Consider the following 25637-nt stretch of genomic DNA (forward strand, 5'->3'; position numbering starts at 1 on the left):
GGCTTAGCTGTTGACTTTCAATAAAAAGTCATATTTTGCCTGCTTAGGATACATTTTTAGTGGAAGGGGAGAGTAAAACAGCTGCTGGAGTGCATTAAAGTGCTCCACTGAGCTTACATGCTTGGGCATTGGAAAGGCTCGTGGAAAAAAAAATTATAACATTATTAAAAAAGTTTGAGATTTTTAATTAAGCTATTAAAAAAGTTAAAAAGCTTTTTAGGAAACTCTTAAAGTTCTAGGCCAATGCTTAGATTGTTAAGCTTGAGTGTTGAGCTAAACAATAGATTTTTTTCCAGCAAAGCAGCTAAGGTTAACCTGGTACCTATGGACAAAAGAGCCAACAGCACCTCCTGCTGGATGGAAATATAAACATGAAGTATCCATATTTGTGAAAATGACTACTTTTTTTTTTTTTTTTAAGTCCGCAAATGTGCAAACTACAACGGAAAAACCCGTAAGTGATCACAAAAAAAGTGCAAGTGCGAACACCACACGAAAAAGTGCACTTAGGGGTGTGCTTTTGTCCTACCCCCGAAGGGGTTGGACCACTACCCTGATCCCCCGGGGCACAAAGCTCCTGACAGGGACAAGGTTCCCATTTGGTCCTCCTGGCCAAAAGGCCTGGTGGACCACCGTTCCTTATGTCCAGCCGAAGCCGGACATCCAGTACTTGGTCAGGGGGCTCTCCCGGAGAGAAAACCCCCTAGGGATCAGGGGAGGAAGGAACCAAAAGGCCACACATCCTCCCCCTAGACTTCAGGGAAGGCCCAAGGACCCACACCCTCCATCCTGTGAAAAACACACACAAAAGCAGAAAAAAGTGACAAACGTGGGAGTGATTAAATAAATAGAAAATAAAAAAGTGGTACCGTGCCAAATTGTGCACAGACCAGGCCCTGAGGCCCGTAGCAAAAATTGCCCTGGACTTAGCCAAAAGGCCTGGTCCTTAGGGCGCTGTGCAAAAAGAGTGTAAAAACAGTGACCTTGTGCCATGTTCACACAGTGGGGTCCCACACCCAGGTGTTACTAGTGGCACCCCTGAGGGCGTCTACTCAGGGGGCACTGAGTTTGCGGACTTTCTGCCTTCTCAGCCCCTGGCCAGACAAGGTAGATCCGTCCAAATCAGGAGGTACTGGGTCCTTCCGGTCTCCTCGGGGGAATTACTCCCAGGGCCCCAGCTTAACTCGTGGGCTCCCCGGTTTCTGTCCCCCCGGTACTAGCCTTCCAGACCCCCATCATACCAGTGAGGATACTATACAACAGCCATCCCCGCAAAACTAGAATGGCCGGGAGCACCCCCACTGGACACTGATAAGAACAGATACTACACTTAATCTTAGCCAAAAGGCCGATGAAAATGACTACTGATGATGGATACTGGTTGTTATCAGATGTCTTCTAGTGCGAAGACTACAAGAGCACCATGATGAAAGCCCTTGTGGCCAGAGAGGAGAACACTCCTTTAACTCAAGGTGAGGCATCAGACCATTAGAATGTGTCCTCCAAGCTGAATCAGAATATAACCCTGTTGTACTGTATTAGGCCTTATGCATTGACATACACTATATTGCCAATTGTATTGGGCCAGCCCTCCAAATCATGTGATTCAGGTGCTCCAATCCCCTCCAAATCATGTGATTCAGGTGCTCCAATCCCCTCCAAATCATGTGATTCAGGTGTTCCAATCCCCTCCATGGCCACAGGTGTATACATTACATAATGAACCCACTGCAAGGGCGATGGGTGATAAGTGTTCCAGAACACCGGTAGTCCTCCTTCCTACTGCTTTTGCAGGTTCTGCCACTTTTCTTGCTGATTTCCGACCATTCTTGTCACCACCCTTCAGACTGACCTCATCACATACAACACCAGAGGTGGTGCTGCTACCCCAAAAGCCCACAGCCATCATCAGGATGGGATGGAGAGGAGCGTGCCTGGATGACGGCAGTACTATCACGGGCCTCTGTGGGAGGCGGAAACATGCCAATAGGCTCTGGTACTGATTCTCCTTTTATGTGATGGATGAAATGAAACTATATTTTTTATATTTTTTGAGAAGCTGGATTTTTGCTCATCACATACAATGCAGCGGAGGAAAGGGGTTCCAGCAGGACCTTAGAGTAAGGCAGGGCCATATCAAGGAGTGGGCAGAGGGGCGGCTGCCATGGGCACTGTGATATCAAGTGAGGTGGGGGGGACTTCAAGGAGATTGGTGGAGGGGATTTTTCTTGGGAGAGGGTATTTGGGGGATGGCAGGGGGTAAAAGATGTTCTAGGAGGGGAAATTTGGGAGGGGGCGCTACGAGTGGTGATTTGGGGGGATTTGTGTTGGGAGGGGGATGGGGAAGAAGATTTGTGCTAGGAGGATGATTTGGGGGGTTTGTGCTTGAAGAGGTCATATGGTACAGGGGGGAGAGGATTTGTGCTAGGAGGGGAATTTTTGTTTGGGGGGAAGGAGGAATTTGTGCTGTTAGGGATGATTGGAGAGGATTTGTGTTTGGAGGGGAAATTTGGGGGGAGAATTTGTGCTGGGAGGAGGCTTTGGAGTGTGAGGGAGAGGATTTGTGCTCAGATGGGAAATTTGAAGGGTAGAGGATTTGTGCTAGGAGGGGTGATTGGGGGAGGGAGGCAAATATTTCTGCTGGGAGGGGGGATTTCAACAGGGGGCAGATTTGTACTGGGAGGAGGGCAAATTTATGCTTAGGGGGTAAGCATGCAGATTAGTGCTCAATTATTTTTTGGGGGGAGGGGATACTTGCTGAAACATAATGCTCATAGATCTTGGGGGGCTCTATATGACCTTGTCCCGGCACTGGAGTAAGGTAAGTATTCCTCTCTATGAGATCATCCACCAGACACAATGAACATTATGTGCTGCATCAGCCGAGGGGAAGACGGAAAGGGTTGCAATTTTATTTCAGTGATCTCTAGTCCGGAGTTTTGCTTTAAGCACAGTATTTAGAGAAATGCGCAGGACTTGTTCTACTTATTACTGATTCACTGATCTGCGGGATGTCCAGCCATGTACATGGTGACCTTGTAGCTGCATGATCACAGGAACTGTCTCTGGAGACGCCGTGCCAAGTCTCCTGGCAGGAATAGACAAGTAATGCCGTACAGAAATGGAAGACGTTTTCACAGATTTTGCTGCTTTTTGTCAGTGACCCTGTATATGGCATGGTGTAGAGGGGTTTCTGCCCTCCTTCTCACAATATGCACATTTATCTGATTACCAATATATACAGTATGTATGTAACGCCTGTGATGGGAGTCACTTTGGGTGGGGGGCTCATGGAACACAGCTTACTTTGCAGAGGTTGGGAGACCCTTGTCTCAGCTCCCCATGTCCTTCTTATGTGTAAGTCACCCTGTGTCTCTCAGGGGCACAGGGTGACTGATGGACGCTGAGAATGCGGTTGGAATGACTTCAGATGGGACAGTAATATTTATCAGCCATATGAAGACTATTCCTGGTTGTTGATTCTGAATTAGACGTGAATTGAAGGAGCTGATCATGCCGGGCTCTCCTCTACTCCAGTGTAGGAGCCGGATCGTCTGCTCTGTAGTGAGATCCTAATTCATCCAACCATTGTCTAGGTGTGATTCCCATTCACCATTTGTTTGGGTCACCCAGCTAGCTGACCTAATGAACTCACTGTGTAGAATGTGAAGTCTATTCCTGTATACAGCTGTATGTGCATATAATCATGTGATCAGTCTGTGTGTGTATTGTATGATCATGTGATCAGCCTCAGTGTGTATTGTATAATCATGTGATCAGTCTGTGTGTGTATTGTATGATCATGTGATCAGCCTCAGTGTGTATTGTATAATCATGTGATCAGTCTGTGTGTGTATTGTATGATCATGTGATCGGTCTCAGTGTGTATTGTATGATCATGTGATCAGCCTCAGTGTGTATTGTATGATCATGTGATCAGTCTCAGTGTGTATTGTATGATCGCGTGATCAGCCTCAGTGTGTATTGTATGATCATGTGATCAGTCTCAGTGCGTATTGTATGATCATGTGATCAGCCTCAGTGTGTATTGTATGATCATGTGATCAGTCTCAGTTTGTATTGTATGATCATGTGATCAGCCTCAGTGTGTATTGTATGATCGCGTGATCAGCCTCAGTGTGTATTGTATGATCATGTGATCGGTCTCAGTGTGTATTGTATGATCATGTGATCAGTCTCAGTGTGTATTGTACGATCATGTGATCAGTCTCAGTGTGTATTGTATAAAAAGTCAGTTTGAGTTTAGAATACAAAGTTCCATGTGTCGACTGGTGTCGTCTCGTCTTGTATGGTCGGCTGTGGTGTCTGTTGTCGGCGTTTGGAAGGGGAAGCGGTATTCTAACGGAAGTACTGAAGCGCAGTCTGGGTCGGTTCCGTTACAGCGCCCTCTAGTTTAGTTAGGAATTTTGTGGTTAGTCTGACGCTTGTTAAAAGCCTGGGATTGAAGCGGTGAGGTTACCTCAAGCAGGCTGGAAGGCTCTACACGTCAGGGCCTCTGGGGCACTCCCACTCTTCTAGAAAGCTCTGGCATTTTCTAGAAGAGGGGTGGAGGAGGGTAGGAGGCCTGGATTTGCATGTTTGAGGTAATCGGGCCAATCCCCAGGCAGGAGACTTGGCATGGGGCTAAGACAACCGTTAAATGAGGAAGAGCCTGAGCAGCAGGGGAATCGGGTGGAAGATGGACTAAGAGAAGGCTGGAGTGTTGAGCCTGGGAGGTGGCCCCAAGGAGGGGAGGAGAACGTACCTACAGGCTGGTGCTGTACAGAAAGATCTCCATTGCCCTACAGTCTCCTAGGGAGGAAAGCCTGTCAGCTGGGAAGGAGCCAGTCTAGCATAAGGCCTGAAACCAGTCACCAACCCACTAATCTACATGAAAAGGACAGTGTGAGTATGTCTACACCCCTTGGGCCACAGAAGGAAGAGGGCAGTCAGGTGCAATACCCAACTAGTTCTCACCCGGGACTACTTCACAGTAAATTCTGGAATCACAGGTATATGAGAGAACTCCGTGATATTAGATGACATGACAAGACACTGACTCCTTCACCACGACTGATGTAGTGATCAGGGAACCCTGCTGATAGGATCCAGGTACATTACAGGCATCTGAAATCTGCATAGGACATTATACTGGTGTAGTTTTGGGGGGGCTCCTGGTGTAGTATTTGGGGCATAGGGGAGTCTCCCCTCTCGCTCACCTCTCTCTCTCTTCCTCCACTCTCTCACCCCTCTCTCTCCCACCCTCCTCCCTTTCTCATCCTCCACTCTCTCACCCCTCTCTCTCCCACCCTCCTCCCTTTCTCATCCTCCACTCCCTCACCCCTCTCTCTCTCACCCTCCTCCCTTTCTCATCCTCCACTCTCTCACCCCTCTCTCTCTCACCCTCCTCCCTTTCTCATCCTCCACTCTCTCACCCCTCTCTCTCTCACCCTCCTCCCTTTCTCATCCTCTACTCTCTCACCCCTCTCTCTCTCACCCTCCTCCCTTTCTCATCCTCCACTCCCTCACCCCTCTCTCTCTCACCCTCCTCCCTTTCTCATCCTCCACTCTCTCACCCCTCTCTCTCTCACGCCCCCTTTCTCTCTCTCACTCTCTCTCTCCCCTCTCTCCTCCTCTCTCTCTCTTCCTTCTCACCTCCCTCTCTCTCCCCCCACCTCCCCCCCTCCATCTCTCCCCTTCCTCCATCTCTCTCCTAATTTCCCATCTCGATGTTTCCCCTCAGGGCACTGTGTCAGGCTAAACAGGACTCTATTATATGATTTTTTTTATTTATTTTTTTTTTTTGGGGGGGGGGGGTGACACTATGTTTTACCCCACCAGTTGACACCATCCTAGTGATGCCACTGTCTATAAGTGCAGTGTGATCACAGAGCTTACAATCTCATGTGACAGAGGGTACAGGTTATATTTAGAACATCAACGTACTTTGAGTGTCCTTTATCCTCACTTGCATACTCCAGAAGGTCCAAAAGTCTGTGGCCCCTAACCATCACACCTACTGTAATGAATATCTCAATATGTAAATAAACTCTCAATCCAAATCCATGGCCATTAATATGAAGTTACCCGCTCATGGCCCTTAACATAGAGCTGCCACCCGTGGCTATAATATCTTCTACTCTTCTGTGAAGGCTTCCACAAGATTTTGAAGGGTGTCTGTGGACATTTGTGCTCATTTGTGAGGTCAGATACTAATACATTTCAATTGATTGCAAAGGTGTTCAGTAGGGTTGAAGTCAGAGCTCTGTCAAGGATACTGTACTTGCGTTCTTCCACATCAAACTGGTCAAACCAAGTCTTTATATGACTTTCCTTGATATATGTTCCAAACCTGTAGGCTTTAGAGTAGAGTTGCCCCTCTATCCCTTTTGTGGTTAGAACTGCCTCCCCTCTTCTGAGACTTCCCACAAGATTTTGGAAGGTGTGGAAATCTCTGCCCGTTTTTTGAGATCAGGTAATCATGTTGGATGAGAAGATCTGGCTCACAATTGCTGTTCCAATTCATCCCAAATGTGTTCAGTAGAGCTGAGGTCATTGAGGCCTTACAGGCACTTTTGTATTTCTTTTGTAGTACTTACCTCCAAAGGAGCCACTGTTTTTTGGGGTTCCCTGTTCCTATATTAAGGTAGGTCCTGTTGGGGGGGGTGACGCTATATAATGGTCCAGCTGGCTCTTACATAGTTTCATAGTTAGCCTAGTTGAAAAAAGACACAAACCCATTCAGTTCAACCCACGGAGCAAAAAAAAAAACAAAACATTAAAAACCTCCATATACACAATCCTATACCCACAGTTCATTCAGAGGAAGGCAAAAAAACAGCAAATCATGATCCAATCTGCTCCAGCAGGGGAAACAAATTTCTCCCTGATCCTCCGAGAGGCAATTGGATATTCCCTGAATCAACTTTACCTATAAATATTAGTATATGGGCAGCACAGTGGCTAAGTGGTTAGCCCTTCCACCTGGCAGTACTAGGGTCATTGGTTTGAATCCCAACCATGGCACCACCTGCCTGGAGTTTGCATGTTCTCCTTGTGCCTGTGTGGGTTTCCTCTGGATAATCCGATTTCCTCCCACACTCCAAATCCAAATGGATCCTGTCTAAATTGTCCCTAGTATGTGTATGTATGAATGTGAGTTATGGACCTTAGATTGTACGCCCCTTGAGGGTTAGGGAGTGATGTGAATGTACAATATATATGTAAAGCGCTGTGTAAATTGATGGCGCTATATAAGTACCTAAAATAAATAATATCCAGTTATGTTTTGTGAATTGTCAAACCGTTCTCTGCTGGTCAGTACATTGGGGTCCAAATAGGGCATTGTAACACTCAGAATTATGTGTCTCCGAACCTGGGTATAGGTGCCAGAATGGTGTCCCTGATAGGAAATACTGTTCCGTTAAAGTGGTTGTAAACCCTTACATGTACCCAGCGAAGTGACTGGCCTCAGGTGATGTGTAGTTCCAGAGCTTGTCTGCAATACAGGCTCAGTCTCTTTGGGGACTTCATCTCTCACAAGTCAAAGTTCTTCTCAGCAGGCTCTGTCCTTCCCACAATCCACAGCAGCTTCCTCTCTGTGATCCCGGGTGGTGGACAAGGCTCGCTCAGGCTACACACAGTCCAGGAGCAGCAGTAGTCCTCGCTGCCGGACAGAGAAGTGCTTTGAACTTCAGCAGCAGACCAGGAACCACACTTGTAGTACTTCTGAGAAGTTCTGACCCTGATTTCGGTGTATGTAACACAAATGTAAAAGTGTGGTCGTTTTACCAGTAGCGGAGATGTAACAGAAATGTAAAAGTTGCTTGCTTATAAATATAGTTTAATTCTGAGGTTTTACAGATACAATATTCTCTTAATCAGTAGTCATCCATAGACAGATGTTCTTCAATTAGAATATGAAAAGGACAGAAACTCCTAAACCAGAGCTGACACCTACGTGCCAATAAAATGTCCCCATCCTTGTAGAGATAGGGGTAGAACAAACCATCATCTTCCTGAAGCCTCAAAGGGAAAATCCAGCCAACTCGTCTGAGCTCTGAGGAAGAAGGCATAGCATTCGAAACGCGTCAGCGATACTGAGTGTCTACCCCCATGATGGGATTCGCGCTGGCTTCTTATCTTTGAAGTCCCTGTGAGGACTACATGCCTGATTTTATTCGCTGTTTGTGAGTACCTATCTTCTATTAATAAATTCTGTTACTGAGGTAATGCGCAAGGTTGGTGCGCTTCTTGTTTTTTGTTTCACTTTGCAGTATCGATAGGGCTTCCGCAGTCCTGTTTTGGAGCTGCACAACCTTGAAATATACTGGTGGTCGCTTGCTCTGGTGTTGGTTCCATCTATTTGCCACCAGTCTGGGCCCTAGAGCGCAGGAGAAATCGCATCTGGTTTATCGTCTGCAAGTGCAGCAGGGGACGAGGTCTGGAAGCTTCCAAATGTCTATTTTTATGATTATTATAATATAGGATTTATACAGCACCGATAGTTACATAGTTAGTCTGGCTGAAAAAAGACAAAAGTCCATTCAGTTCAACCATTAAAAAAAAAAAAGTTATAATCCGACACCCACAGTTGATCCAGAATAAGGTAAAAAATCCCAGCAAAGCACGATCCAATCTCCTCCTGCAGGGAAAAAAATCCTTCCTGATCCCCCGAGAGGCAATCGGATATTCCCTGGATCAATAATCGGATATTCCCTGGATCACCTTTCCCTATAAATGTTACATCCAGTTATATTCTGTGTATCTAAGAAAGGATCCAGGACTTTCCTACAGCAATCCACTGAGGTGGCCACAACCAACTCTGGAGGGGGTCTATGCAGCGCTTTACAACATGAGGGCAGACAGTTCAATTACAATACAATTTAGTACAGTAGGAATCATAGGGTCCTGCTCGTTAGAGCCTACAATCAAAGGAGGGTCAAAAGATACAAAAGTTATGGGGGGGATGGGCTGATGTAGAGAATATATTTACAGTTATAGAAGGTGGGTGGGGGCAAGATAGGCCTCTCTGAAGAGATGGAGATTGTTGGACACATTGGAGAAAGGAGTTCCAGAGGATGGGAGAGGCTCTGGAGAAGTCCTGGAAGTGAGCAAGGAAGGAGGTGACAAGGGAACTAGAGAGCAGGAGGTCTTGGGAGGAACGAAGAGAATGATTTGATTGGTATTTTGTGACCAGCTTAGTGATGTAGCTGGGGGTCGAGGTGTGGATGGTTTTGTAAGTTGTTGTTAGTAACTTTAATTCAATTTGTTGGATGAGCGGAAGCCAGTGGAGGGATTGGCAGCAAGGGGTGGCGGACACTGAACGGTTGGTAAGGTGGATGAGCCTGGCAGCAGCATTCATGATGGACTGGAGGGGGGATGGCCTATGTAAAGGTAAGCCAGTGAGGAGGGAGTTGCAGTAGTCAAGGTGGGAGATGACCAGGGAGGGAATTAGAAGCTTTGTGGTGTCATTGGTCAGGAAGGGGCGTATCTTGGAGATGTTGCGGAGGTTGAGGCAACATGATTTGGACAGGGATTGGATGTGGAGCCGAAAGGAGAGTTCAGAGTCCAGGATCCACCTAGTACCCCGGCATGTGGATACGGGTTAATAGAAGAGCCGTTGATTTTGATGGAGAAGTCAGGGGAAGGGGCATGTGGGGGAGCAAATATTATGGGCTCGGTTTTGCCACCAACTGATTTATGGCAAAGATCAGAGGAATATAGTTTATCTCTCATAAAAGATTATATATCAGTTGCTGAGAGAGGAAAATAATTCCTTCTGATTGTACAAAATGTTGGGCTCCGTGTACATGTAAAACTAGATTTGTAGTGTGTATAGAATCTGAGAGAAATCCCCAAAATGGTTATATGCTGCCAAGCGTTGGATGGTCTTGTTGAGATGAGACTGATACAATGGTGTCAGAAATCCTATCCCCGACCCAACCATCAGAACCATTCATGCCCCAATTAACTCTGGTCCATTCAGAACACAGAGCTGTCCTGTGGGCTGGGAAGGGAACACCCCCCAGTGTTGATTGGACAAAGGGTTCGAGTCCAGCCCACCTCCATATCTCCACAAATTGTGGAGCATGAGATATGGACGGTGTACTTCACATGGAGCTGGTCTATCTGGAGGATTGTGACTTTCCAGCATGCTCCAACCACAGGCTAAATCTTGGTAAAGTTTCATTTCTGTCTTTTATCCCATTTTATGTCCATAGCTAATAGTCAAACTGTGTATGTCCTTTTGTCTTTGTATTTTTTGTAATTCTTTTTTTTTTTGTACATATTTTTTTTTGCTCTGCCCACTTTCAGAATATTACATTATAAAATGAGTAAGTGGCTTCTGTGTACTAAGCTAGGACTCATATATTCCTGGAAAGATTGATTCATTTTAGTGTTTATGTGCTCAGTCACTGCCAATCTGTATGCAATTACACTTTATGTTGGCAGATCTGCCAGATGGAGATCTGTATGTGTGTATGATTACCTAGAAGACCAGTCAGCGGACAAAAAGTTTGGTGGTGGCAAGGTACTGTTTGTTGTGTGTTTAGTATGGGGTGTGTGCAGGGACTGACTGACAACTCATGGGGCCCCCGGGCAATAGGGGATAATGGGGCCCCTGTGTCCTTGCCCACACTCAAAGCACACCCCAAAAAGCCTATAAAAGGTACCAGGGGTATTTCATGGGGCCCCCTACTGACCCTGGGCCCTCGGGCAATGCCCAAGTGCTCAAACGGTCAGTCCGCCCCTGGGTGTGTGGACAGTAGGAAGAGTGATTAACACCGGGGTTCTTGCTCATAGGATAGGTGGAGGAATTCTAGAAGTGGGTGCTTATTGCTAGTCTGCTCCCCAACCCTTAGAGTGCACCAGATTGTATGTGAGATTCGTGACTGTGTGTGGTCAGCCAGTTAGATTGGAATGGATTCTCCTTCCAGGGGTGGCCAGAGGTAGTGTGGGCTGTGAAAAGGGTGTCAAAGCCAGTCTTACTTACTTGAAGTAAACTCCCCCTCATTCCCTCCTACCCCTGTCAAGGGCCTCGTCCCAGTTAGGTAGTCACCGCAGGCTTGCGTCCTTGACAGAATATCACAGTCTTAGAAAGAAAAGCTAAGATTCCCTAAATAATGCAATGGGGTTCATGTACTAAAACCAGAGAGTGCAAAATCTGGTGCATCTGTGCATGGGGGCCGATCAGCTTCTAACTTCAGCTAGTCCAATTAAGCACGTCCAAAAAAAAACTGGAAGCTGATTGGTTTCTATGCAGAGCTGCACCAAATTTTGCACTCCCCAGTTTTGGTAAACCAACCCCTATGTCGGAGATTTGTAGACAGAAGATCATTACTGGAAGATGATGTGGTACTCTGGGTAGGCTTGGATGTCATTGAATATGATGAACATTGAGGGGTGTACTGTGTTATCAGTGACGCTGTCACACAGGTCGGTGGGATTGTATCGATTTTTGGGTGGAGGAGTCCGCATCCTTGACACCCCAGTGCTGTAGACTCCAGTGAGAACACGAGCCAGGTACATGTGCTTCTGCCCACCTCCATCAGGCTTGGAATATGTGTTGTGTGCGGAGTAACGTGCATCTACTGCAAAGTATGTTCCATCTCCAAAGGCTGCAGCTGTGCAAAGAGAAAGACACAAAGTACATTAATACTATGTAAAGGAAGAGTTCCAGGGAACAGGTACAGCAGGTGAGAAGTCCCGGAGGTACAAATGACTTTCCAACTAAGGATGAGGATAGCTGATACTGGAGATCCTCCAGCCAAGAAATGAGGTGGAGCTCTATATGACTGGCTGAAGCTTCTAATGCACACTGTGAGATTCTTACAGTGTGAAGTGAAATCAGAGGAAGCCATTTCAGTCCAGGAGAGGAGCCGCTACAACTGTGAAAGACTGGAGTTCAGCTTTAACTGCCTAGACTCTTCCAGCACAAATGTTTGAAAGCATTCCTGACACTTTGCGCATCTGTTGACAATCAAACCTCGCTGTCGTTGACAGCCAGGGTCCCAGGGATCATCTGTAACCAATCAGAAGGGTCCCTAATCATATTATCACTATATCAGCCTCCAGCCTGCATTGATCACATGCAGGCTGGAGGCTTCTCTGAAAAAAATGAAAGCCTTCAGCCTGAGCATGAACACTGCCATCTTCTGGGCGCAGTGCTCATTTGCAGTGCCATCTATTCAATAGTGTAGATGTCAGATACAGTTACATTATTAAACATAATATATATATATATACACTGTATTGCCAAAAGTATTGGGCCACCTGCCTTTCCACGCACATGAACTTTAATGGCATCCCAGTCTTAGTCCATAGAGTTCAATATTGAGTTGCCCCACCCAATGCAGCTAGGCACGGACTGGTCATAGGGCACATCGGGCATTTGCCCAGTGGGCCAGGGCTGGCTGGATAGGAGGAGCAGCAGACGGCACATAGAGGAAGCAGGCCGTGCATTTGCCGCTTTTTTCTTTCTTTCTTTCTTTCTTTCAAAAAAATATGAAAAAATAATAAAGCTCTTGCAACCGGGCCCTGGAGTTCCGCCACTGGGCTCCGAGAAAAGGGTCCCCGGCTTGGGGCTGCTCAGTCCAAAATGCCCAGGCCTATTTTTTATCCCAGTCCGGGCCTGGTTGCAGCTATAACAACTTCAACTCTTCTGGGAAGGCCGTCCACAAGGTTTAGGAGGGTGTCTATGGGAAGGTTGGACCATTCTTCCAGAAGCACATTTGTCAGGTCAGGCACTGATGTCGGGGGAGGAGGCCTGGCTCGCAGTCTCCGCTCTAATTCATCCCAAAGGTGTTCTATGGGGTTGAGGTCAGGACTCTGTGCAGGACAGTCAAGTTCCTCCACCCCAAACTGGCTCCTCCATGTCTTTATGGACCTTGCTTTGTGCACTGGTGGGCAGTCATGTTGGAACAGGAAGGGGCAATCCCCAAACTCTTCCCATAAATTTGGGAGCATGAAATTGTCCAAAATGTCTTGGTATGCTGATGCCATAAGAGTTCCCTTTGCTGGAACTAGGGGGCCAAGCCCAACCCCTGAAAAACAACCCCACACCATAATCCCCCCTCCACCAAATTTTACACTTGGCACAATGCAGTCAGGCAAGTACTGTTGTCCTTGCAACCTTTCCACCACGGCATCTGACGCTTTGCATTGCACTTGGTGATGGAAGGCTTGGATGCAGCTGCTCGGCCATGGAAAAACCCATTCCATGAAGCTCTCTACGCACTGTTGTTGGGCTCATCTGAAGGACACACCAAGTTTGGAGGTCTTTAGCTATTGACTCTGCAGACAGTTGGTGACTTCTGCGCACTGTGCGCTTCAGCATGCGCTGTGTCAGGGATCCCCTCGATCCCCGCCGCGATGGTCCCGGCGCAGGCGCACTGCACCGCCCTGTGCAGGGACACGGGCACTAGGTCCGGGCCGGCTGCGGCGTTCGAGTTCGCGCATGCGCAGTAGAAGCCGCGGCCGCCCGCTGGGCACCAATGGCAGCGCAGGGCGGGATATTTAACTGTCCCTGAGCTGTCATTTCGGTGCCTTCTGGTCTTACCTGTTTCCTGTGATTCTGAACCTGTGCCTTGTAAGTTATTTGACCCGGATTGTTCTTGACCTGCTGATTTCTCCTGCCCAGACCCTTGCTTTGCCTGACCTCTCTTCCTGGATGCCCCTCATTAGATCTGACCTGCTGTTGCTGACCTGGCGTGTGACCCGACGTTTCTCTGTCCGCTCCCTTGTACCTTACCGTCCTCTACGTTACCAACTCGGCCTGTCTGACTTCGCACTTGCTCAGCCATCCATCCATCCCATCGGGGTCACCCGACCTCCTCACATCTGGCTCTCCCTGGTTGGAGCCCCTGGCGAACACCCCTACCACTGACAGGTGTGCTCAGTAGTGGCGACCTGGTCCCGGGGTACTACAAGTCCATCCCCACCATCAGGGGCCCTGGTGAACAAGTACCCTGGGGCTTAGACTCCGCGCTCTGGGCACGCCTGACCAGTGGAGTGCTAGTGGTGCCGCTCGGCGGTCCCTCACACGCTGACTCCGCCCTGTCATGTGACGTGGCCTACCACTTGGTGGCTGAGTGGCTGTTGTTCCCAGTCGCTTCCACTTTGTTATAATCCCACTAACAGTTGAGCGTGGAATATTTAGTAGCCAGGAAATGTCACGGATGGACTTATTGCACAGGTGGTCACCTATCACGGGACTACGCTTGGAGTCACTGAGCTCCTGAGAGCGACCCATTCTTTCACCAATGTTTGTAGAAGCCGTCTGCATGCCTAGGGGCTTGATTGTATACACCTGTGTCCATGGGGGGGATTGGGGCACCTGAATCACATGATATGGAGGGGATTGGAACACCTGAATCACATGATAGGGAGGGGATTGGAACACCTGAATCACATGATTGGGAGGGGATTGGAACACCTGAATCCAATAATTGGGAGGGGATTGGAACACCTGAATCCAATAATTGGGAGGGGATTGGAACACCTGAATCCAATGATTGGGAGGGGATTGGAACACCTGAATCCAATAATTGGAAGGGGATTGGAACACCTGAATCACATGATAGGGAGGGGATTGGAACACCTGAATCCAATAATTGGAAGGGGATTGGAACACCTGAATCCAATAATTGGAAGGGGATTGGAACACCTGAATCCAATAATTGGGAGGGGATTGGAACACCTGAATCCAATAATTGGGAGGGGATTGGAACACCTGAATCCAATAATTGGGAGGGGATTGGAACACCTGAATCCAATGATTGGGAGGGGATTGGAACACCTGAATCCAATAATTGGGAGGGGATTGGAACACCTGAATCCAATAATTGGGAGGGGATTGGAACACCTGAATCCAATAATTGGAAGGGGATTGGAACACCTGAATCACATGATAGGGAGGGGATTGGAACACCTGAATCACATGATAGGGAGGGGATTGGAACACCTGAATCCAATAATTGGGAGGGGATTGGAACACCTGAATCCAATAATTGGGAGGGGATTGGAACACCTGAATCCAATGATTGGGAGGGGATTGGAACACCTGAATCCAATAATTGGGAGGGGATTGGAACACCTGAATCCAATAATTGGGAGGGGATTGGAACACCTGAATCACATGATTGGGAGGGCTGGACTTTTTTTTGCAATCCTACACAACTGTTTCTGTTTAAGCTAATGACTGTGTTTCAACCTACATATGACATTGGTGATCATTAGCACCTGCTTGGTATGATTGGTTGATCATACAATTTACTCTAATCCTGCATGATCCCTGACTTTGTGCAAGTATAAGAACTAACGCAGATTTGAAGCCAAAGGCTGGTCACACCAAATATTGATTTGATTTTTTTTTCTTTCAGTTCACTCACGTTGCATTTTGTAAATTGATAAAGAAAAACAATTCAAATATATAATTTTTGACAACATTTTTCCATTACAGCAATTCTTCACACTGCCTACAACGTTTACACAGCATACCCTAATATATATATATATATACATTTTTAATTAATATTATTATTTATTTATTTATTTTACAGTTTAGACATTAGTCAGTCAGTTATATAAACAGACTGTTTTTTTTTTTTTTTTTAAATAAAACAGTGTACAAAATGGAAGCTTTATACTGTATGTACTTTAAAAAAAATTATATACTGTATCCCTGTATATTGTATTCAATAAGATGTCCATCTAAAGGTTTTTTTTTTAACTAGCAACACTTCTCACTGAAACCACAGATTAGTGGAAGGGAGTTCTACGTCTTTACAGCTCTAACAGTAAAGAACACCCTACACAATTTAAGGTTATGGTGTCCGTTTATCATGCAGCTGTAAATGATCAGTTCTCTGGCATTCTCAGAGGATAGAGTTCTCCTCTGAATGCCTGTTCATGAAGCGGTGTGGATCGCCTCTCCTAATGAGGAGAAAAGCCACTACAAATGCTTTGTGGCTCTCTCCTCACTCAGTACCTCTCTACACTACACACACACACACAAACGCACGCACACACACGCACATACGCACACGCACATACGCACGCACACACACGCACGCACACACACATGCACATACACACGCACATACGCACGCACACACACGCACGCACACACTCACACACGCACGCACACATGCACATGCGCACGCACACACGCACATACGCACGCACACACACGCGCGCACACATACGCACACACACGCACATACACACACACACGCACGCACATACGCACACACACACGCACATACGCACGCACAAACACACACACACGTACACACACACATGCACATATGCACGCACATACGCACACACACGCACATACGCACATACACACATCCGCACGCACACACACACACTTTACCCCATCAGGGGTTGTAAAATGCTTTTCCACTATCTTGGGGGCTCTGATTGAGGAAGAAGGAAGTCAATAATCTTCCTCCTCAGTTCTCCCGGGATTCACTCTTCTCTCCCCGATTCTCCACCTCTGGGCTGGAGGGAGAGTTTTCACACAGATGGCCAGTGAAGGACTGACATCGCTCCTTCATACACTGGCCATTTCTGACAGATTCCTGTGTGCAGAGATGATCAGCGGAGAACATTTAATACAAAATCACATATATATATACATGATATTGCAGTTCCGGGTGGGGGGCGGGGCGTACACGCGGCTCCATTTGTGGCCTCGGCTGTCAATCACCGGCTCCTGGCCGGTGATTCCCCGCAAGCACCCAGCGATCTCCGAGTATTTCTGATGGGAGAGAGACCTGTATGTAAACAATACAGATCTCTTCCCTGTCAGCTCCTGCACACTGCTTTGTATGGCTCTGCATAGCAGCATGCTTACAGTGAAACACACACAGCACACAGTTAACCCTTTGATCACTCCTCATGTTAACCTCATGTTAACCCCTCCCTGCCCAGTGCCATTAGTACAGTGTCAGTGCTTTTTATTAGCACTGATCACTGTGTTGGTGTCACTGGGGATGTCAGTGAAACCAAGTCAGTCCCCCCCCCCCCCCCAGTGTTAGAATGCCCAGTCCCGCTATAAGTCGCTGATCACCGCCATTACTAGTAAAACATTTTTTTTGTAAATCCCAGTGTATATATTGCCATTTGTAAACACTATAACTTTCACGTAAACCAATTAATTTACACGTATTGGGATTATTTGTTAGCAAAGACACGGAGCGGGAGACATTTTGGCCTAAATTTATGACGAAATTTGATTTTTAAATTAGTTTTACTGGACATGTTTAATAGGAAAAAGTAAAAAATATTTTTTTTTTTTTCGAAATTGCCAGTCTTTTTTTGTTTATAGCACAAAAAATAAAAAACACACAGGCGATCAAATACCACCAAAAGAAAGCTCTGTTGGTGGGGAAAAAAAGGACAGAAATTTAATTTGGGTGCAGCATTGCACGACTGCGCAATTGTTAGTTAAAGTAACCCAGAGCCGTATCGCAAAAAAATGGCCCGGTCAGGAAGGGGAGGTAAATCCTCTGGAGGGCGAGGGGTTAATGTGCCTTTTTTTACACTTGGATTTACCCATACAGGTTTCGTCTTTTATATTTGCCACCAATTAGAATAGACTGGCTAATGCCATTACCTAAAATGTTCTGACAGCACTCTCACTCTACCTCCATGTTTTTTTACTTCTAGAATATCTTCCCATATAATGTATGGAGCGCAGTTGGCTCTTTTGAAATGTAACCCCGTCGTGCCTAAGAGTAAAACAAATCTTAACGCCTAAGCACAATTTTGCAATTTTGACCTGTGTTAGGAAAACCGTCCGTATCATGACAACGACTTTGTGCATCCGGGTGGATTATAATTTCTCCTGTTCCTGGCGTTCGCAGCGATACCACATATGTGGATGTAGGTTGTTGTTTGTACCTGTAGTACGGCCCAAAAACAACAGTGCGCATTTGGCTTTATTTTATCCTGCCACTAACTGACACTGATTATAATTTAAAAATAAAAAAAAAATCCTGACCCTTGACCCTGACATTGATCTTTGACCCTAACCTTGATCTTTGACCCTGACTTTAGCCCAAACACTAATCCTGCCACGGACCTAGATCAAACCTTGATCTATGAAATGTTTACAATTTTTTAATTTTATCTTTTATTATAATTTGTATTTATTTATGTATTTTACACACACTTTTTTTTTCTCTGAAAGGACAGATAGAGAGAGAGAGATACAATGTATCTCTCCCCTTCATTCAGAGACAGAAAACACAGGGGCGGGCTTAGTGGGGTGACTGATCATTGTGATAGCCAATCAGAAGCTACCACAGCGATCAGGTGACCTGGAATTGGGAATTCCGAGTCCCGATTGTTAGAGCAGGACCCAGATCTTTCAGTGAGACCCTGTTCTCTATGCTGGGAGCACGCTGTTCTGCCCGCTCCCATCACAAAAACAGGTATGCAAGTTAGCGGCCCCCATGGAAAAAACGCTCAGCCCGGTGGGGCCGCATATTTGTGTACCATCGGCGTGAAGGGGTTAAAGCGGTTGTAAAGGCTCAAGAGCCTTCTCTGTGCAGCAGCCCCCCCTTATACTCACTTAAGTCCCCTCTTGATCCAGCAATGTGCACTGGAGTCTTGGCTATCCCAGGATTTCCTCTTCTCATTGGCTGAGACAGTAGCAGGAGCCATTTGCAATCACAGCCAGTGAGCCAATGAGAGAGAGGGTGCAAGGCCAAGCAGAGGATCCATGTGTGAATGGACATACGCAGCAGTGGGTGCCCCCATAGCAAGCTGCTTACTGTGGGGGCATCTGACAGGAGGGAGGGGCCAGGAGCGCTGGTGGGGGACCCGAGAAGAGGAGGATCCGAGCTGCTCTGTTCAAAACCATTGCACACAGCAGGTAAGTGTAGACATTTGTGACTTTAGAATCACTTTAATGTACATGTCCTACCCTCGTGTCTGCTTTTCCCATGATTTACAGTGAATGTAATTACTCTGTGATCCCTGTTTCCTAAGTTATCCCTTACTTCCACATCCGCTATCAGCTCTGGGTCATTTGTGATTAGTGGGTCAAGCAGAGACTTGTTTTTCGGTTGTGTTCACAAATATCTGCCACAGTTATGTCCTCGCTGTAGCTTTCCACCCTGGGACTTCCTACAAAATTACAATATACAGTCTGATCCCTGGGGGAGGGGAGAGTGAGGAAATGTTTCCTCCTGCCAGCAGATGCTCCTCCCTGCCTGCAGATGCTCATCTCAAGCCTGAGCACTCGCCTGCTGTATAGTGTGACATGTCAGGGGTGTATTCATGCAGATGTATCCAAAATGCTCACAATCTCATGAAGTACCGTATCCTGAACTCTGTTCAAAAGGGAGTTTCAGCACGATACAATGACATAGTACTCTGAGATCTCTCACCGTGTCTCCCTGCGTAGCTCCTGTTGAATCCATTATGGTTAATATGCTGGATGGAGCAGGAGTCAGTTCCATGGAAGAGCATCTTCTCGTTGTTCGTGGAGCCGTTTTTGGCATCCACTTGATGCTTCTTTATCTGGTAGTTCATCCAGAGGTCCCTGTTCTGGACACGTAGAATCTGAGAAGACAGGCCATACAAAGCTACATAAATACAAGATGTCATCTCACCTGGACAGCAGAGATCTCCACCCATTATTATATACCGTACATCACACATTGGGGCTGATTTACTAAAACTGGACAGAGCAAAACCTGGTGCAGCTCTTCAAAGAAACCAATCAGCTTCCAGGTTCCTTTGTCAAAGCTTAACTGAACAAGCTGAAGTTAGAAGCTGATTGGCTTCTAAGCTACCAATTGTAGTTTAGTGAGCTGAGATGGACCCTGACTTCTTGTATGTCTGAAATATGCAAATAGTGAGACCTCTCTGCCATTATTTCCAGCTCAGAATGGTGGGAACCCCTCATAATGGGCACAGCAGGTGTACAGACCCGGGAACTCAGCACAGGGAATGTGGGAACCCCTCATAATGGGCACAGCGGGCGCACAGACCCGGAAACTCAGCACAGGAATAGTGGGAACCCCTCATAATGGGCACAGTGGGTGTACAGGCCTGGGAACTTAGACCAGGATGGTGGGAACCCCTCATAATGGGCACAGTAGATGTACAGCCAGGGAAACTCAGTGCACTTATCCTCAGCACCATTCCTTACACTTGTACTTAACACAATTCCCTACTCTTGTCTTCAACACAGTCAACACCATTCCTTACATTTGTCCTCAAGACCATTCCTTACACTCTTCCTCAACACCATCCCTTATATTTGTCCTAAAGACCATTCCTTATACTGGTCTTTAACACCATTTCTTATATTTGCCCTCAAGCCCATTCCTTACCCTAGTATTCAACACCATCACTTACATTTGTCCTCAGCACCATTCCATACATTTATCCTCAAGATCATTCCATACGCTGGTTCCTAACACTATTCCTTACATTTTTCTTCAAGAACATTCCTTACATTTGTCCTCAACACCCTTCCTTACCTTTGTCCTCAACACCATTCCTTACACTTGACCTCATTACCATTTCTAACACTTGTACTCAACACCACACCTTAAACTAGAACCCAACACCATTCCTTACACTTGTCCTCAGCAAAATTCCTTACACTTCTCTTCAACACCATTCCTTACACTTCTCCTTAACACTATCCATTACACTTGTCCTCAACACCATTCAATACACTTGTCCTCAACACCATTCGATACACTTGTCCTCAACACCATTCGATACACTTGTCCTCAACACCATTCAATACACTTGTCCTCAACACCATTCAATACACTTGTCCTCAACACCATTCAATACACTTGTCCTCAACATTATTCTTTATTTTTGCCCTCAAAACTAAGCCCCAACATATCATGCTAGTCATTGGTTGGGATGTCCAGATCTGAAATAAAGAGCAAACTAGCATCATCCTCACCTATAATTGCCTATCATTTCTAGATATCAATTGGAAATATGACTGACATAGATAGGCATTTGTTGGAAAAGTTACCTGCAGAATTTTGCTGTTGACGCTTATCCGGAACTTCTGTTCAACCTCCGAGTATTCAGAACTTCCAGCTGGGACATCCACCTCCATCACTGGAGAATTATCCATTGGTTTCCAGTGATGTGGTACCTGGAGAAAGTCCTCTTCTGAAAAATAAAATTTGTAATAAGAACTCCCAGGAGAATCCAAGAGAATTGGATGACATTGCCAAATCTAAATTGAAGTATCTACATGGTAGATATTATTGGTGGCTCCAAATAGGAAATGTTTTCCTGAAGCTCCATCCCATTCTCAGGTCTCTGAGATATTTGGAATCAATAGGGATCAAAATATGTTCACAGTAAGCTAGAATGACAGACCCAGTCTGGCCTATTTTCACATTGTTAAGTCCCACCTAACAACTATTTGTCATCTCTTATCCTTAAAATTTAAAATTGGGCAGAGCGCATGCGGGGGCAGCCAGAACGGATGAAACTCTGACCGCTCCGCACATTCACGGCATTTGCAGGGGGTTATTTAGCTGCCCATCCCACATACTGCACAGCCAATTACCTGGGCCACTTGCCCAGAGGGTGGAGGTCCCTCTCATGCCCACCAGACCAGCCAAATCTGGCAAGATGGCGTCTGGCGCTGTCTCTTAGGACTCCTCAGCTGCTGAGGTTGTGCAGCCAAAGCCACAGAGGACCATGCCCTCTTCCTCAGGTCTTGGGACTCAGAATGAAGGCTCCCCTGTCCCCCTGGCTTATGTGAGTGACATTTATGCTCCTCCTGGCTCCCTCCCTAGCCCTGCTAGATCCCCTTCACAAGCATCGGCCCTGTCCCCAAGCCACAACTCCAAGGCTTCTTACCTCCTGGATAGGGAAATGGTGGATACCTTCCTTATCCAAACCAGTAGCCATGATCCAGCACATGATGGTCCAGGGGATTCTCCTGCTTCTCCGCCTGAGCTTCTGCACTATTCAGGGGATTCCATATTTAGCACCCGTTTTGCTGATTTACTTGCTTGCTGAAGGAACTAGATAAAGCTACCACTAAGTTGGCCTCTGACCTGAAACAGGATTTTAGGGAGCTGGGAAATCGACTAGAGAATATTTAATCTATAGTTGATGATACCACCTAGATGAAGCTTACAACAAAATAGATGATCTCGAGAATTGTGCTAGGCGGTTCAACTTTCGCATTAGAGAACTTCCTGAAATGGTAAAAGATATCGCCTCCATCGCCCATTCCTTTATGCATTCTGCAGTACCGTCTATTGATGAAATCCATATAGTAATAGATCGTATCCACAGAGCTTTAGTCCCTTTAAAGCAGTATGGACCTCCTTGGGTTGTTATTATAAAGCCTCACTTCTTCAGGGTAAAGGAGGCGGTGATGCAATACATTCGGGAACATCCAGATTTGGAAGTTGATGGTTACAAGAGCCAAGACTTTACTGACATCTCTCAAGCAATCATTCAAAAATGGAGAGCCTTCAAACTGTTACTCTCGCCCCTAATTCAGAGGGACATCCGCTACAGATGGAATTACCAGTTTTGCCTACAATTCATCTCCAATGGCAAATCCTACTCCTTTTCCATATTTCTTGAAGGAGAAAAAAATTTGCTGAACTTGGGCTTCATTTCCCTCCTCACGGAACCAATCCAAAGCTAACGGACCACCTCCGCTACTCTCACCCCTTTGGTCCTCCGCCCCCAGGAAGAAGCCTGCAACCCCACACCAGCTGTCTTGTTTCCTGATAGTTGATAATTCATTTAGCGGAGGCATCTCACTGGTCCCATCATGGGACATTGGCCTTTGAACATGTTTTTGAATTTTTTTTTTTCTGAAATACTTTGTACCCTAGCAGTGTCGTCCTCTACTTCTTTTCTGGTTTAAATTGTTTATATTATGTATAATGATTCTGTGGCTTCAGGAGCCTCTTATGTATGTTTATGTGGATCCCGAGGTGCAGGGAAGAGTCTATGTGATCTCCCTAATTGTAAGACTCTCCCCATTGCTTGACTTTGGTGGAGACTCTTCAATCCCTTGACCTTGTGTCTAGGATATTTGTTATATTTAATATCTCACGTTATATATTACTTTTTGCCAGTTGGTTGGATGCTGGCCATTCCTTGGCTTCGGAATCTCTTGTTTCCTTTTTTCTGCCTATTTGACTTAATTTTTTTTACTATCTTTATTTGAGGGTCAACTCGGGACTCCCAAGAAGGTCTTGGATACTCGATATCCCGAGCTGGTGGGTTTGTCTAATTACAACTATATTGCTTGCTTTCCATGTCTACCTTAAGACACCATAGTGCCACGTTCCGATTGCTTTCCCATGATGTTCAAGGGTTAGGTTCCCCTTCTAAGTACCTAAAAAAATGTTCCCACTACAAGTTCCTGGGAACTGATATTGTTGCTCTACAGGAAACACATTTTGCTCCTTCTTTCACACCTAGGTATATCCAAAGAGATTTTCCGGTCTGTTTTTTTGCTAACTGAAAAAAGAGAGGAGTAGCGCTTTGTCTTTCCAGACATGTCTTTCCATTTCTATCGTTGACCAAAACTAAAGTGGTAAGGGACAAGGAGGGGCGATTCCTTTTAGGGGGTAACTTAGTCACTGTTCTTATCTAGTATGCCTCTAACACGAATCAGGTGGCCTTTTTCCAATCTACAATTTAAATCTTCATTTGCTGAACTGGAAGGCGATGTTAGGGGACTTAAATCTAGCCTTATTATTTATTTATTTATTGTATCGAGTTTATATAGCGCCGGAAGGGTTTGCTCAGCGCTGTACAATAGAGGGGGGGGGACAATACATGAAACAGTACAGTAACAACAAACAGCACACAAGGGGTAAGAGGGCCCTACTCTTTCGAGCTTACAATCTAGGAGGGAGGGGGTAGAAGTACAGGAGGAAATGGCTGTGGGGGATGGAGTGGTAGGAGGAGGGAAGGGCAGCGGCTGTTAGGTGAGGGTGGGGTAGGCTTCCCTGAAGAGGTGGGTTTTCAGGGAGCGCCTGAAGGTGAGGAGGGAAGGTGGCAGTCTGATGGATTGGGGTAGTGAGTTCCAGAGGATGGGGGAGGACCTGGAGAAGTCTTGCAGTCGTGCGTGGGAGGAGGAGACCAGGGAGCAAGATAGAAGGAGGTCCTGAGAAGAGCGAAGGGTACGGGTAGGGTGGTACCTGGGAATCAGGTTGGTTATGTAGTTAGGGGCAGTGTTGTGAATGGCCTTATAGGTCAGAGTGAGTAGTTTGAATTTAATGCGTTGGGCAATGGGGAGCCAGTGGAGGGAGAGGCAGAGGGGGGTGGCAGAGGTGGAGCGGCTGGTGAGGTGGATGAGTCTAGCAGCTGAGTTCAGGATGGTCTGAAGCGGGGAGAGTTTGCACTGGGGTAGGCCGGTGAGGAGGGAGTTGCAGTAGTCAAGGCGTGAGATAATCAGGGAGTGTACGAGTAGTTTAGTGGTGTCTGGGGTAAGGAAGGAGCGTATCTTGGCGATGTTCCGGAGGTGGAGCCTGCATGTGTTTGTAAGTGATTTGACATGAGGTTGAAAGGAAAGGTTTGAGTCCAGAATGACGCCAAGGACCTTGGCTTGCGGGGCGGGATTGATGGTGGTGTTGTTGGTAGTGATGGAAAGGATGGGGGGGGCGCGGGAAGGGGGAAAGATGAGAAGCTCGGTTTTGGGGAGGTTGAGCTTGAGGAAATGGAGCGACATCTAGTCAGAGATGTCGCTTAGGAGGTGAGTGATGCGGGCGGAGAATGTGGGGGTGAGGTAAGGGGTGGATAGGTAGATTTGAGTATCATCAGCGTAGAGGTGGTAATTGAAGCCGTGGGAGTGTATGAGTTTGCCAAGGGAGGAGGTGTAGATGGAGAAGAGAAGGGGTCCAAGGACAGAGCCCTGGGGGACCCCAACAGAGAGGGGGAGGGAAGGGGAGGTGGCACCATTGTAGGAAACGCTGAAGGAGCGTTGGGATAGATAGGACGAGAACCAAGAGAGATCAGTGTCTCTGATGCCAAGGGAGAGTAGTTTATTAAGGAGGAGGGGGTGGTCGACTGTGTCAAAGGCCGCGGAGAGGTCTAGGAGGAGGAGGACAGAGTAGTCGCCTTTGGCTTTGGCGGTTAGTAGATCGTTGGTGATTTTGAGGAGGGCAGTTTCGGTGGAGTGTAGGAGACGGAAGCCGGACTGAAGCGGATCAAGGAGGTTGCTGTCAGTTAGGTGGGCGCTTAGGCGATCGTAGACCAAGCGCTCAAGGAGCTTGGAGGTGAGTGGCAGCAGGGAAATTGGTCTGAGGTTGTTGAGGTCAGTGGGGTCCAGGGAGGGCTTTTTGAGTATGGGGGTGATGTGCGCATGTTTTAGGGGGGATGGGAATGTGCCAGTAGAGAGGTAGAGATTGAAGATGTGGGTAAGGGAGCGGATGAGGGAAGAGGGGGGTGACCAGAGGAGTTGAGAGGGGATAGGGTCCAGGGGGCAGGTAGTGAGGCGGGCTTCTGAGAAGACTCTTGTGACTTCCTCAGTGGTAGTAGGGCTGAAGGAGTGCAGTGATGGGGGGGTTTCGGTAGGCAGGGCCTTGGGTGTGGTGGGGGGCAGTGCCGTTGCGAGGTCAGAGGAGGGGAGAGATGAGGGGGTGATGGAA

The 25637-nt window shown here is 46.8% G+C and overlaps 1 protein-coding gene across 1 annotated transcript in view; it reads right to left on the reverse strand.

The window, feature by feature from the left end:
• Nucleotides 1-7826: 7826 nt before the first annotated feature.
• LOC149435685 (protein mono-ADP-ribosyltransferase PARP14-like) overlaps nucleotides 7827-25637 on the reverse strand; it is a 99206-nt gene continuing 81395 nt past the window's right edge. Inside the window, exons 11-13 of the mRNA XM_089662498.1 lie at nucleotides 21026-21168; nucleotides 19407-19581; nucleotides 7827-11627 (exon numbers count right to left, since the gene is read on the reverse strand). Of these exons, the coding sequence (XP_089518624.1) occupies nucleotides 11341-11627; nucleotides 19407-19581; nucleotides 21026-21168 (605 nt within the window). The 3' untranslated portion in view covers nucleotides 7827-11340. The remainder of the gene's footprint in view (nucleotides 11628-19406; nucleotides 19582-21025; nucleotides 21169-25637) is intronic.

Source organism: Staurois parvus, unplaced genomic scaffold (assembly GCF_062004578.1).
Source record: "Staurois parvus isolate SC_StPar_1 unplaced genomic scaffold, SC_StPar_1.0 ptg001482l, whole genome shotgun sequence".
NCBI classification, from domain to species: Eukaryota; Metazoa; Chordata; class Amphibia; order Anura; family Ranidae; genus Staurois; species Staurois parvus.